The sequence below is a fragment of the Sylvia atricapilla genome, chromosome 15 (assembly GCF_009819655.1).
Source record: "Sylvia atricapilla isolate bSylAtr1 chromosome 15, bSylAtr1.pri, whole genome shotgun sequence".
Lineage (NCBI taxonomy): Eukaryota > Metazoa > Chordata > Aves > Passeriformes > Sylviidae > Sylvia > Sylvia atricapilla.
Genome location: NC_089154.1, coordinates 8,921,778 through 8,936,747, shown reverse-complemented (window position 1 = coordinate 8,936,747; position 14,970 = coordinate 8,921,778). Strand labels below are relative to the sequence as shown.

The following is a 14,970-nucleotide window of genomic DNA, read 5'->3' as shown; positions in this document are numbered from 1 at the left end:
TCTAGGGAGCAGGGTTGTGGAGCCACAAACTTGAGGCCGTATTGCAGGAGGAGAGCCCAGTGTTTCCATAGCCAGTGGATTATTCCTCAGCTTTCCCAGGATAAGCGAACCTGGTTCAGGTAAATAAATGTGCTGCTGTCTCAGGAGTCTTGGGGATGGGAAAATGTAGTTTTGTGTCACAAATTAACCAGAAAACCTCCTTAGGACAAGCCAGTGCATTAAAAGAACTTAGCTAATGAATTATTATGCCTCCAGTTTTATTCAGACATGGAGAACTGCAGGTGTCCTGCTTGTTTCCAGCTGGAAACAAGCTGTCCAGTGGAACTCCACGGGGCCTAAAGGTGGTTTTCATGGTCTAAACTCAGCTCTACATAAAGCATGAGTGCTCTGGCAGTTCACTCAGGTTTTTGCTTGGTCTTTTGCTCAAACATCCTCACCTTTTCACAGGCATTGTCATGTGGAACTAAGGGTTCCACTGGGAGGCTTCCACCCAGTTCCCAGCTTCACTGGGTCTTTTCCATAGCTTATGAGAGTCTGGAATCACAACATGCAGGGTAGAATCCACGGGCCAAAAGTCATCTTTGGAAATCCACAGGGAACAGAAACCTCTTCCAAATTGGAATGAAAAACAAAGCAATATTTGAAAACAAAGTAGTCTCTCCTTTCCATATAGTGCATTTGCTTTTCAGTTTACTTTCCTCTCTAAGGCAGCTCCCTCCACCTCACTATTATTAAGTATAAGTGGAGTACAAGGGACTTGTTTTTCCAAAATTGCTCAGAGGAAAGAGTGGCATTGCCAGAATTCCATTGTTTGTTTGGCAGTGACACGATTTCCCCACTAATTGAGATAACTACCTGCTGTTTAAGATAACTAGTCTCCATTCCAGGCGTGTCACAACCACATTCATGGCCCCAAAATGCAGGGTTTAAAGTACATGTGTGTGCAAGGGCTGGGAAAACATCTTGTGACCAGACTGGGCCGAATGAATCTCAGCAGCTGAGCTTTGGTATGAAGACACAACCCCAACCCTAACTGAAGTCTTAGTCTAAGTCAGGCTCTAATCCAGAATATCTCTGTTTTTTGCACTCAGTGGAGGTCAGCCAGTGGGTGTTTTTTTCTGTTATCAGAGTGAATATCATGAGAGGAATGTGCATGCTGATGTCTAGATCTAATAGTAATTCCAGTTATATATTGGAATATAAGGCAGATATTCTTTTGTCTTGAGCCTGAAGTTCAGCCCAGCTCCGAAAATTTGGGCATGAATGCTATTAGGAAGTATTTTATCCTTTTCCTGCAATTTGAAAATTCTAGGTTGTGAAAAAAAAAAAACTTGTCTAATAATTACTAACTTGAATTTCCCTGTGGTTATCAGCCATATACACCGGCTTTGCTTTTCCTGATTATCTCCCTCAGTGCTGGGCCAGCTGCAGTGGCATTTCAGGCCACCTCGAATAGCTTCCAAATTGAGGTTATTCTGCAGCCAACTCCTTTCCTCTCCACTGTGGCAGGGGTTGTGCTTTAGAAATTGAGCAAAAAGAGAGCACATGCAAGAAGCAAATTGCCTCGCTGTTAAAAACAGCCACGATTTATCCCTCATGATATAGGCAACACCAGTGCTCTGAGCCCTTTGGAGTCACATTGAGTTTGTAAGCACTGCTAGCCTGTACCTCACAGTGCAGGTGTGATTGGTGCAAATACATGCTACTGGGAAATTCCATGTTATTTTTTTTCAGTGCGAATTAAAAAAAAAAAAAAAAAGTGGGTTTTAAAAGGTTTGAACTACATATGTCATGTGGCAATAAGAGTAACCAGGGCAGCAGCAGGTTGTCATGAGATTTGCTCGAGACATTTGAATTGGAGACTACTGGGAAGAGTGAAGTTCCATTTGTGAGGGGGATTTTGGCTGCTCTATCTCTGTTTATTGCACTCGCAGCAGTCCATCGAGGGCAGGAGGACTGGGGATGGAGCTTAAATAGACTGTTTCTAGGGTAAATGCAAACAGCATTTCCAAACTTTCTGAAATGGTCAGGAAGTAGAGACAGGAAAAGCCTTTGGTAAAACAGAACTGCTATTCAATACATATGAAAACACTTTCAAGCAGAGATCAGTAGTCTCTGAAAATGCATTTTTCTCAAGTGCATCCCTGTTTTCAGAGCCTCAGCCAGAAGTGATGACTGCACTTCATTTATCTTTCTCCAGCTAAGTGCTCTGAAGATTACATAGGTCAAAAGGACTTCTATTGCAACTCTACCTTCATAAACTAAAAGTCACTGCATCCATAAGGCATCATGATACACTTGTAATTTTAAGTACTTTGATAACCTACCAGAAAATACAGCTGTATGGAGTTGGGGTGTCATGTCTCATAGCCTGCAAGAATCCATCAGTCCCTCATTCCACTGCAGCCAGGATATTTGCACTTTATTCAAGGAAGTAAACAGAAAAACAATTTGCATTTTGCATTAAAATGATACACAGCAAGGAGCTGTCAGGTGAGACAGGAGGGACTGAAACGAGGGACTCCCAAAAGATCAGATCACCTCCTACAGGTTGGAATGGATGTGTGTCTGCCATGGTGGGGCTGGATTTATAACAGCAGGACAGGGATGTGGGAGAATGGGGCCCTTCCTGAGGAAACCTTGGCTCCCCAGGGAATGGGCACAGTCTCAAGGCTCCCAGAGCTCCAGGAGTGTTTGGACAGCACTGCCAGGGATGCCCAGGGTGGGATTGTTGGGGTGTCTGTGCAGGACCTGGAGCTGGACCTATGGGTCCCTTCCCACTCAGAAGATTCTATGATTCTATGCTTTGTCAGTAGAAAAGTATGCATTCTGAGCAGAATCTTTAGGCAAACATTCCAGGCCTTGTTTTGTTGTGGAACCAGTCTGCCCACACTCATAATTAGTTATATGTTTTTAAAGGGAACAATGGTTTCATTGTTACCATCTACTTGTTTGGCAATATGAAGAGTTACACTGGAAATGCAACATCTGACATCTGGCTTTGTCACAGCGGGTAAAGAAACATAACTGGAATAGCAGGAACCCATTCACATGGGGAGGCCACAAGGGTCTGCAGAGAGAATCATGGAATTGTGAAATTTCCTGGTTGAAAAGAGTCCCACAGGAATCATCAAGTTCAACTCCTGGCCCTGCACAGACCCCCCCCAACAATCCCACCCTGGGCATCCCTGTCCAAACCCTTCTGGAGCTCTGGCAGCCTCGGGGCTGGGACCACTCCCAGGCAGTGCCAGCACCCTCTGGGGGAAGAACCTTTTCCAGATATCCAACCTAAACCTCCCCTGGCACAGCTCCAGCCAGTCCCTGATCCTGTCCCTGGTTACCAACATATTTCATTTGTGTCTTTATTCCCGTTTGTAGTGAAGAAATACCATTGGTTCTCTGCATTGTGTGACACCTCTTATTGGGTTCTTGGCCAGTGCAAGTGACTTCGTTTTAAACATGTGTAGAACTTAATGATTTTTTCATCGTGGCATTCAGTCACTGCTATGGTGCCAAGATGACGTGGCAAATGTTTCTGTCAGCAGGCTTCTGTTTGTTCTGTATTTCCACCAGAAAGTGGGGATCAGCAAGCTGAAAACAGACTGATGGAAATTGTTTATTAGGTACACATATGAGAAACCAGTGGGATGCAGATGTTGAAGGGACAGCAGAGAAATATGTGGAGTACTAGCTCAGATCCAGAGAAGATCCAGTTAGAATTTAGCTGAATTTGAAATAAGCACATGCATTGAATGGTAATGGGGCTGCACTGAAATCACCCCTGATTTCGATATACTCTAAAGTTTAGCAGAAAACCCCACACTGCGGACGAGTGCCCAGTGCCACTGTAATTAATCACCCCCTCCCTATTGCTCTAATTAACTAACCATTCTCTCGGTAATTGCTCCGCTCCCGCCGCCCGTCCGGGATCCCCTCAGAGCGCGGCACCTCCGCGCCGCCAGGGGGCGCCCGCGGCGCGCCTTTCCCGCCTCGCCGGCGCTCCAAGATGGCGGCCCCGGGGCCGTGGTTGTGGCCGGGGCTGTGGCCGGCGGTGATGGGCGCTATGGCGGCTCTCCTCTTTCTGCTGCTGTGGCGGCGGCGGCGGCGGGCGGGCGGCGCGGGCCGGGTGTGCGTGGCCGTGCTGGGCGACCTGGGCCGCAGCCCGCGGATGCAGTACCACGCGTTGGCGCTGGCCCGGCACGGGCGCGAGGTCGCTCTGCTGGGCTACCTCCGTGAGTGAGGGGCGGCCGGGGGGCCGCGGGGCCGGGCGGGGCGGCCGCGCCGCTGACCGGGCTCTCCCCTCGCAGAGACCCGGCCGCACCCGGACGTGCTGCGCAGCGAGAACATCCGGCTGGTGCCCGTGGCGGAGCTGCGCGGGCTGCGAGGTGCGTGCGGGCGGCGGAGGGAGCGGGCGGTACATGAGAGACAGAGTCCGCAGCGTGTGCGGGGCCGGCCGCGCCGCACGCACGGTCCGCACTCTCGTCTCCCTTTCTCTGTTAAACAGGAGCCGCTGGAATTAAACACCTGCCGCTACATTTGTGCTGTTCACATGCAGAGCGAAATGTGGAAATTATTTTCATTCTTCCTCCCCCACCTTGTGTTTAGTCCTGTTGCCCAGAGCTGTGGCCGCCCCATCCCTGGAAGTGTCCAGGGAAGTGTGCCAGATTGGATGGGGCTTGGAGCAACCTGGGGTAGTGGAAGGTGTCCCTGCCCGAGGCAAGGGGTGGAATGAGATGAGCTTTAAGGCCCTTTCCAAACCAAACCATTCAATGAGTGTAGGATTTCTTTCCGTACGAAATATAGAATGAGGATTTACGTAGCTTTATAGCGATCATAGAATAAAATCACAAAGGTTGGAAAAGCCCTCAAAGAACACTGAGTTCAACCATTCCCCCAGCACTGCCAAGGCCACCAGTGACCCGTGTCCACAGGTGCCACATCCACTTTTAAATGCCTCCAGGGATGGGGACTCCACCACTGCCCTGCGCAGCTGTGCCAGTGCCTGACCACCATTTTAATGAAGAAATTTTTACAATATTCAGCCTAAACCTCCCCTTGTACAGCTTGGGGCCATTTCCTCACATCTTCTCCCTTGTTCCTTGGGAGCAGAGCCTGACCCCCTCCAGGCTGTCCCCTCCTGTCAGGGAGTTGTGCAGAGCCACAAGGTCTCCCCTGAGCCTCCTTTTCTCCAGGCTGAGCCCCTTTCCCAGCTCCCTCAGCCTCTCCTGGTGCTCCAGCCCCTTCCCCAGCTCTGTTCCCTTCTCTGGACATGCTCCAGCCCCTCAGTGTCTGCCTCAGAGTGACCCAGCCTGTCTAGATCCCTCTGCAGGGCCTTCCTACCCTCAAGCAGATTGACACTCTCACCCAGCTTGGTGCCATCTCCAGTCTTGCTGAGGGTGCACTCAATCACTTACCCAGGTCGTTGGTAAAGTTGTTAAACAGGTGTCCATTTTCGTGTTATTTTCACCCTGTCTATGCAGAGCTGGCTGATTCTAATGTTCACATTTCTGTGGGGAGAGCCCTAATATTCTTACCTGTTTTTCTGTCACTTTGCAGTGGGTCCAAAGCTTTTCCAGTATGTCCTCAAGGTGCTCATACAGTCAGTGCAGTTACTGTACACATTGCTGAGGATAGATCAGCCATCCTATATTCTTCTTCAGGTATGTTTTGTGTGGGGACTAATTTCAGTAAAAATCAATAATGCTATATTACAGGGTGTTTTTAGCTGTCTCAGACGTTGTTCTAATAATTTCAGAGCTGAACTGGCCTCCTCAGTGGTGTAAACCTGTATCCAGGTATTTTTTGGCTCTAAACCTTGATTTGTCTGTTAACAAGTTAAGTTTTCCTGTTAGTTGTTGTGCTTTCAAACTTCATTGCCATGGGTAGTAGTAGAGAATAAATCTTACTGGAAATGTTGATGTGTTTATTGGAGGGAATTTTGGTCTTGATCCAAGGGTTAAATTTGAAGTCCCTGCCAGTATTCATAAGTGAATACAAACATTCTCCATTCATGAAGCTCCTTTAAGGTGATGCAATTTCAATTTGACTTTTTTGTTTCTGGCGGTTGCTTTTGTTTGTCACTTGGTCACATTTTTGTGCTATTTTGGTTTTGTTTTTGAGCAGAATCCCCCAGGCTTGCCCAGTATAGCTGTTGCCTGGGTGGCAGGACTGTGGTGGGGGAGCAAACTCATCATCGATTGGCACAACTATGGATACACCATCATGAGCCTGAGTCACGGCAGGAGCCACCCACTGGTCCTGACTGCAAAATGGTTTGTTACAGTCACTTCTGCTCTTTATAAATGACATGCCTTGGTGGAATGCAGAATGGAGGCCAGTGGGGAGAATAAAATTGGCACTGGGCTCTGCTGTGTAAAACTGGTTTCTGTTCTGCAGGTGCTTTGTTGAACACGTGGGAGGGGTTTGCAGGAAGTTGGCAGGTTGCTTTTACGTACATATGCAAATGTTGATCTTGTTACTGGAATTTCTTTATATTTCCTGGGGTTTTTATTCTCTAATGCTGCCTTACTCTCCATCTCTTCTTTGAACAGCTCCTTGCTGAATATAATTGGTTATGTGTAGTTAAAGGCTTTAAAGGCTTTGGAGAATAGGAGTCCATCAAAAATTGGCAATCACATTTCCATGCTGGGAGCAGTTGGGTTTCTTTGGGTTTTGTTTGGCTTTCATGAAGCATGGGCACTGGGCAGAGTTTCTGCAATTGCCTGCCTGTGGTTTCTGACTGACATTTAATTTTTGTCAGGTATGAAAGGCTTTTTGGGCGCTTGTCTGACTATAACCTGTGTGTCACTGATGCCATGAAAAAAGATCTCTGGGTGAACTTCAAGATTAAGTAAGTCATGTGCCTCAGACAGTTTAGTGTGTGTGTGTGTGTGCTAAGTAAATGGAAGAGCAGATCCCTGAGGACTCAGGATTCAGAGAGTCAAAAGCAGCTCTCCTGAGCTCATCTGTCACCAATGAAACACATCAGCTCAGTTTTGTGGTGGGCCAATGCAGCGTGGGCATTCAGGAATCTTCATTATCCTTCTAAACTAACGCCCCACTGACTGAGGTGGCAGTCCAGGAGCCGGGGAAGTTTGCTGCAGGTTGCCTGTGGAGTCAGAGTGGGACAGATATCACTGGGATTTGAACAATTACTCTGCCCTGCCACCTTGTCTTAAGTACTTCAGGATCAGAGTTGCTCAGGGGTGTTATGGAGTAAGTTTGAAAATCAGACCAGTGATGTCTGCAGTTTTTACAGGTGGATTTCACCCCTAGAACAAGCACACAAGAAAGGGGTTCTTTGTTACTTGTGTCCACCTTGGTGTGTTCCAGCAAACTTCAGGAATACAGGAAGTTGTTAAGAGTCAAAAATTAATTACTTTGCTGTATTGATTTAGTTATTTTCTGATTGCATTGTTGCAGCCTGCCACTGTACCTTGTGCATGTTGTTACATCTGTATCTTATTTAAGCTGCACATTTCTTTTCTCCCAGGGCTGTAACCTTGTATGACAAACCAGCATCTTATTTTAAGGAAACACCATTAGACCTCCAACACAACTTGTTCGTGAGACTTGCCAAGGACTACGAGCCTTTCAGACCACGGTATGTACAGCTGCCCCTTCAGTCCTTAACCAAGGAACCTGGAGCTGTGGCAGTTAAGTCACCAGAAATACTTGTGTGAGGTCTTTTGACCCCCAGCAGGCACAGGGGACACTGAATTGCCTCAATTGTCACTAGGAGAGGCCAGAAGAAGTGAAAACATTGAGCTGTGGTGACGCAAGCATTAGAAGTGTTTTGTTTTTAAAGATGTTGGGATAAACACTGAGGCAATCTGTGATGAGTGTCTAGGGTGGAACTCTGCTGTTGTCTGCTTTCCACTGACCCACTCTGCAGTGTTTGGATGCTTCCTTAATAGCATCCCTTCCTTAATTACTGTGGAGAGTCTTCAGGATCTTGGTCCAAGTGTTAAACACTCCCCTCTGGCTGTGCAGGATGTCACCTGTAGCAGATGTACCAGGGAGTTTACTTCACTAAACTGAGGCTTAAGAAAGAAGAAAAATCCACAGTGCATGGTGGGGAATTTTTGGAAATGCCCAGCTCAGAATATGTAGGTTCTGAGTTTAGTGGAATAAATGTGCTGCTGTCCTCCATGCTGTGCTAAGTGTGAGACAGACTGTAGAAAGGGAGGCTGACTCTGCTCAACTTGTGAAGGAAAACATTTGGTTGGAAAGTGGAGTTGTGCCTATAGCAGCAGGAAAGAGGGGAAAATGGCCTGCCCTGTCCTGGTATTTTTGTAATATAATGATTCTGTTTCTAGACAAATTGAGCAGCAAATCCAAAGCCAAATGTGTGGAAATTGGTGCCAGTTAAGCAGAGTGTTCCCTGCTGTTGCTGGCTGTGTGTGCAGCTCATTCTCAGGAAGTTGTGTTTCCATAGTACAGAGCTGGCAGTCCCAGTGCTGACAGATCGGCCTTCAGCGAGAGGGATGGCAGAAGTGGGGATGTGGTGAAGCCCAGGGGCCGGCCAGCCCTTCTCGTCAGCAGCACCAGCTGGACAGGTTGGCAGTCACTTTTACTTCTCATATGAAATAAGGCTGTTGGTACTTTCTCCCACCTGAAGTTCTGTTTGTCCTTTGTTTTCCTGGGAGAATTTGAAGGCAAGGTGTGTGTGTGTGACGCAGCTAAATGTTGTGTAACTTACATAATGCTACAAATGAATGATTTTTTTTTTTTAGAAGTTGTATTTTAATTATAGAGCTCAACTTTAGGAATGATTAAAAAGGTTTCCTACTTGTTTTTTTTTTTTTTTAGCTTTCATTCTAGACATACTGTCTTGCATGGTGGTGTAAAACAGATGAAAAAACTCAAATATTTACTCCTTACTGAGCACCCTGTACCTGAAGGCATGCCTGCCCATGGGAGGGGGCTGGGGTGAGATGAGCTTTAAGGTCCCATCCAACCCAAACCAGTTTGTAATTCCGTGATTTCTGGTGATGATTATTGCATAATTATGTACATTTTCCCCCTCTGAATGAGGAAGGAAACAGAGAGTGAAAACAAATCCATTGCCAATGACCATGTGCAGAATTGTCTTTATCTTTGAATTATTAGGACAGTTTTTACACTTTAATTCTCAGTTTTAGGAACTAGAAAATTTTAACTTCATGGCTTCAAAGATGTACAGTATTTGTAGCTGGTTTGTCTGTCATGTTGCTAACAAGGGAAATAAATAAATGCTGTAAATGGTTATGCACTTGTTTTTATGAAAATAAACTAGGGGATTTTTAATAGCACATTTTAGTAAATAGTAATCTTTAAGTACAGACTATGTACTTAAACTTTGAGTACATGGTCTGTATTTAAATTGTGTAGGTGGAGGTGAGGAAAATCTCAACTGTTATTTAAAGACAAAAATTAAAAAGTTAGAAATACAAGTGTCACTAATAAAGCCTTCTCTTTCAGAGGATGAAGACTTCTCAGTCCTTTTAAGCGCTTTAGAAGGTTGGTATGAAGGAATTGATCTCACTTTTTCAAAGAGGTCTTCTGGACACTTAAGAAGGGTTTTGCTAAAGAGCAATGCTTCTATATTCAGTTGAAAATGCAGTTGTATTTGATTAATTAGCACTAATTTCAGATTAGTAATTGAAATACAGCAGTGCAACATCTGAATTCAATTAGAGGAGTTGCCAGAGAGAATTAAATCTCTAACTGGCTCCTAAATTGCCGTTTTATTTTCTGAGCTATTACACCTACTCTCCACAGGTATCTGCTAATGAGAAGGGAGGGAATACATTGTCTTATCTTGTACACTTCACAGCTGCAATTCTAAATTGATCTATTGAAGCAACTGATTGGGGAGCAGTTGAAGAAATGCTTTGTGCATAAACAACCTGATTTATTTCTGTAGAAGTCTTTAAATGTTAACAGTGCTGAATTTACTGCTGTGTTACTAATACATGCTTGTAAGGAAATTGCTTGTAGTGGGAAGCTCAGTAATTAATCTACTGTCACCACTCTTCAAGCAAGCACCCTGAGATTTGTCAGCTCTGACCAGTGCTTTATCTTCTCCAGATTATGAGAGGTTTATCGAGGAGGGAGCCAAGCTTCCAGCTTTAGTGTGTGTGATAACAGGTAAGAATATTTGTGCTACGATTCTTTCAGTGCTAACAGAAGTTTTAGTTGTCACTTTTGTTCTGTGCTGACTCTTCTGTCACTGGTGGGCGAGAGGAGGGGCTCTTGTCTTTGTGTCCGGTTATAAGGACAGTGATTTATAGCTGATTTATAGTTATTGTTATTCCACCATCCACCAGTTATGGCACGTCTTTAAAGAGCCCCAGTTCTGCATGAAAAACAATCTAAGCTCAATGTTGAGATGATGCTGCAAAAGCAATGTCAGAGGAAGCAGCCTCAGGCTATGCCAGGGGAGGTGGCATAGCTTTAGACTGGATATTGAGAGAATTCCTTCATGGAAAGGGTAGTCTGGCATTGGCACAGCTGCCCAGGGCACTGGTAGAGTCCCCATCCCTAGGGGAATTTAAAGCCACACGGATCTGGGTTGTGGGTCACTGTTGGCCCTGACAGTGCTGGGGAACAGTTGGACTTGAGCTGAGAGGGCTTTTCCAACCTTAAAAACTCCATGATTCTACACTGAGGGAAAACTCATTAAAATACTGAGTTAGAGAAGTCCAGGTGCACATTGCTTCCAAGAGAACTTAGATTTTTTTTTCATGTCTTTTTAGGGTATCACAGGTGTTGTATCCTGTTTGTGCACCTGATCCAACAGGAGCTTGCATTTCACAGCCTACACTGTTTTCAGTCATCTTCATAAAACATTTTTTTTTCTGTTTTAAACAGGTAAAGGACCTCTAAAAGATTACTACAATGGACTGATCAAAAAACTGCACTTTAAGCATATCCAGATCTGTACACCATGGCTGGAAGCTGAGGATTACCCTCTTCTGCTTGGTAAATAGTGGATGATGGAAAAAGCTTGAGGATGTGTGGGAAACAGCTCAGCACAGTTGCAGGGGGCTGATGCAGACTGCACAGGAGCTGGGAGAACATAGTCAGAAATGTTGCTGGTTAGTGACAGGATATTCATGGATTTGACTCATTCCAGCAAAGCTGATGAATTCCTCTGGCTGGCTTTTCCCAAGAAGTAGCTGTGCTGCTGTTTCAGTCTGTTCTTTGCATTCTTTGTTTCTTCCAGCTGTGCTGAAAGAAACAGCATGTGCCTGTGCATGTTCAACTTCACTTTCAGGGTCACTCCAGTACATGAAATGAAAAAGCTGTTGGTTGAGAAACCAAAAGTAGCTGAAATTCTAAATTAACCTGTGATTGGAATGTTATTTCCTCAGCATCTTCATTGCAACAGCATGAAGTGGGAGTAATAGTTATTAAATACATATTCAGTACGATCTTTACTGGGTTAGAGCCTGACAATTTATGTGGCTGTAAAACACTGTTTATTTGGTCCTTTTCAAATAATAAACATAATGTCTGTAAAATCACAGTTATTCCTGTTTGAGCTGACTTCAACTGGGAGAGGTCACTAGTGAGCCAGTGTATCCTTATTGGATTGTGATGGGATTTTCCTTTACTTACTCATTTTTAGCAGATTAAGAGGTAGACAGGCTGTTTTAAGATACATAAAACTTCAAAATATCCTTTAATTTAACATACAGTCACTTAGTACTTTTGTAAAACATAACTAATTTGGGTAAAACATAACCCCAAACACTGTGCTTTATTTTTTTTCCTTGATTGATTGAAATTGTGTCTGGGTAGTTGAAAGTTTCACTTGCACTGTCCAAAGCAGCACAGAAATAAAGGTTTGCAGGAGGACAGAGGAGCTGCTTTCAGAGGGTTCAGACTGTGTTATGTTGGTTTTTCAGGCTCAGCAGACCTGGGGGTGTGTCTCCATAAATCCTCCAGTGGTTTGGATTTGCCCATGAAGGTGGTGGATATGTTTGGCTGCTGTTTACCTGTGTGTGCAATACATTTTGAATGGTAAGAGCTTATTCTGTTACAGCTCAAGGGAATCACATAAAACAATATTTTTACAAAGCCAGAGTTCAGCAGCTACTGCAGGAATTAAATTAGTTTCCTGTATTATGCCATTTTAAATATTCAGTAAGATAGAAATCAAGCTTAAGTTTAAAAGTTAATACTAGTTTTTACAAAATTGGGAGCATTTAATGCAAGCACTTGCCTTTAAAAAATCCATGTATTCCATTGTTTCCATGTATTTAGTTTTTAAAAAAGCTTTCTTCTGCATAGACACATCTGTTCAGTGAAAGGCTGAGTGTATGCATGGGCATTCTTGGAATTTATGGTCCTTTGGGAAAACAGTAGCTTTATAAAAGAAAATAAATTCTCTGTGAAGGGTTTGTGGTGGATCATGGACAGACTTTCCTTGTGGAAAAACAAAACAAAACAAAACAACCCTGGTTTTAAAGTAGATCATTGCCCTGGTTTTTAAAGGATGTCCAGATGAGTGGCACAAAGACAAGAATGAGGGCCCTTTGGTGCAGTCGTGGTAGATTTAGTCTGACATAGAAAGCAGAAGAAGTCTTTAACTGTTTAAAACTGTTTAATTTCATTATGTCAGGTGTGGAGCTTGTGACATCTGGGGCCATAATGATACAGATATCCTGGTTTGGTCCCTTTGGATGTCACTGTGCAACCTTGGAAATGTCCCACTCGCTGCTTTTTGCCTCAGTTTTCCTTCTGTGGCTTTTTTTCACAGTTTACATGAACTGGTGAAACACAATGAGAACGGTCTGATATTCAGGGACTCGAAGGAACTTGCAGAACAACTGAAGGTAAAGGCTCTGACTGATTTCTTTCCCCCCAGACATAGCCCCAGAGGTGCCATTGTGTGAGCAGCCTTTTCAGAGCTGAGCATTGTGTGTTTTACATTCTGACAAGGTACTGCCCGGCCTGGTGAGCATTGTTTGCCTCACTTCTGTTTAAATGTGAACCCGACGCTGCAAAAGCATTTCAAATATTGTCCTTGTTCTCTCTTTGTGGGGCTAGACCTCAGAACTGCAGCTGCAGTGGAGGGTTAACACTGAGAAGGATGGAATAAGCCTGAAATGGAACATGACAGTTATTTTTCCTTTGGTTTTGCTTTTTGAATTACAGATGCTTTTCTTAGATTTCGGTGCCTCAGAAGGGAAACTTCAGAGCTTCCGAGAGAAGCTGCGAGCGTCGCGGCAGCTGCGCTGGGACCAGAGCTGGGACCAGACTGTCCTTCCCTTGCTGGGGAACAAGGAGTGACTGGGGGGAAGGAGGGTGTCAAACATGTTCCTGCAGCTGCAGAGACTGGGGAAACAGAAAATAAACACTTTGTATTGTCTGCACTTCGAGTTTCTGACTCCTTCGTCTTGGAACAGGGCTCTCACACTCTTCCTTTACAGTTTCAGCTTTCTGGGTAAGTGGTGCTGAAGATGCTGAGGCTGTTTGTTTTCTGAGAATCCATGCTGCTTGAAGGTCTCTTTCTGGTGAAGATCCTTAAATACAGATAGAAACTATCACCAGCTTTATCTCCTGTACAGTCTTTAGTACTTTAGCACTTTGGTAGGTGATTTGGGTATGGTTTTTTGGCATATGGCAGATGCTTTTCATTGGAGTTGTTTCATTTCAGCTGGTTAATTCGATGGCAAATTAATTGCCCAAGCACTGAATATCTTCCTGTGTGATTTTATTGGGACTGAACCATTTTGTTTCCAAGTTGTTTTTCCTTTTGGCAGTGTGTGCAAGAGTGTGGGAGCACAGCACTGGTGTGTGACAGCTTTATTGGGCACTCAGAGCAAAGCAGAGCTTGCTTGTTCTCCTTGTGCTCTGAAGTGAATGTGCCCATTTATCTTGGGAAAGAACATGAAATTCATCTCTTGAACAGATGAACAGAAAAGGGAGAAATAAACCCAAAATATATGAACAAAGTATGTATAACTTAATCAAAAGGCACTTTGCTTTCTGAGTGCTTACTCAGGTATAGCCTTCAGCTTTTTATTAAGCTCAGAATTCACACGCAAGCGTAACGCTTACAAGATTTGTTAATCACCTTTTTGATGATAAAAGATGTCAGGCATTGGTAAATGTGCTTGGTTTGGACTTGTTTACTGCTCCTCAGAGCTCCTGCTTCAGGGGGGCAGGTGGACAGTGGGTTCTGCACCAGCAGTTTTAAACTCTGACTGAGCAACTATTGACTATCTGCTTTTGTCAGAAGAGAAAAGGTGAAAATAGAGTCAGGTTGCTTTATTGCAGGAATTTGGCAAAACCTCCAGCTTATTGATTGAAGAATGATCCATAAAGATAGATTTGCCAATTTTTTGTAGGTTTTTTTCCTGTTTTCAGGAAAATCCTGTCTAGGGGGTTGGCCATTCCTGTGCACATGGAGGTAAATTAGGCACTTCTCTCATTACACAAGTAATACCAAAAGCTTAGGAGAGGTTTCCTCTTCCTATAATAGAACTTTTTAGATTCAAAATGAGCTCTGTACAGAACCTTTGACTTGAATTTTGTGCAAGGGGAGATAAAGGAGCTCCTGTTTGGGCTGCCAGTTTGTGTTTACTCTGGAAATAACACCTTTGAGTTCTTTCTTTTAGGGGACAGGGAACCAGAATCTGGACTGGAGTTATTTCTGCTTGATCCCAACAGTCATGGTCTCCTTTAGCTTGAAGAATATGAAGATTCTTCAGGTTTCCAGTTAGGTATCATTAGTTTCTACTCCATTGCTACAGAAGGAGGAGGTTGAAGTATTTTCATTTCCTTTTAAGTAGTTTTTAATAGAGAAAAGGAAGTCAAAAGAGAAGAATGAGCAGCACTTTGATGTTTCTGCTTCAGGACCAATGCTGCCCGACAGAATGATTAATGGATGATGGAAAGTTTCAGAGCAGGGGAGCTCAGTCCCTCCTCTTTGCAGGATACCTGGAGCATTGCTATGGAGAGTGATTCCTGTTTCAT

General features: G+C 44.3%; 1 protein-coding gene across 1 annotated transcript; it reads left to right on the top strand.

Annotated features, from left to right (window-relative positions):
* Positions 1–3,991: 3,991 nt before the first annotated feature.
* Positions 3,992–13,359, top strand: ALG1 (ALG1 chitobiosyldiphosphodolichol beta-mannosyltransferase). The gene is made up of 13 exons (XM_066330030.1): positions 3,992–4,232; positions 4,308–4,385; positions 5,557–5,660; positions 6,124–6,272; positions 6,761–6,850; positions 7,493–7,603; positions 8,443–8,558; positions 9,463–9,501; positions 10,072–10,131; positions 10,855–10,965; positions 11,895–12,009; positions 12,749–12,824; positions 13,147–13,359. The coding sequence occupies exons 1-13, from the start codon at positions 4,007–4,009 to the stop codon at positions 13,279–13,281; spliced, it is 1,410 nt and encodes a 469-aa protein (XP_066186127.1). The 5' UTR covers positions 3,992–4,006; the 3' UTR covers positions 13,282–13,359.
* Positions 13,360–14,970: the final 1,611 nt, after the last annotated feature.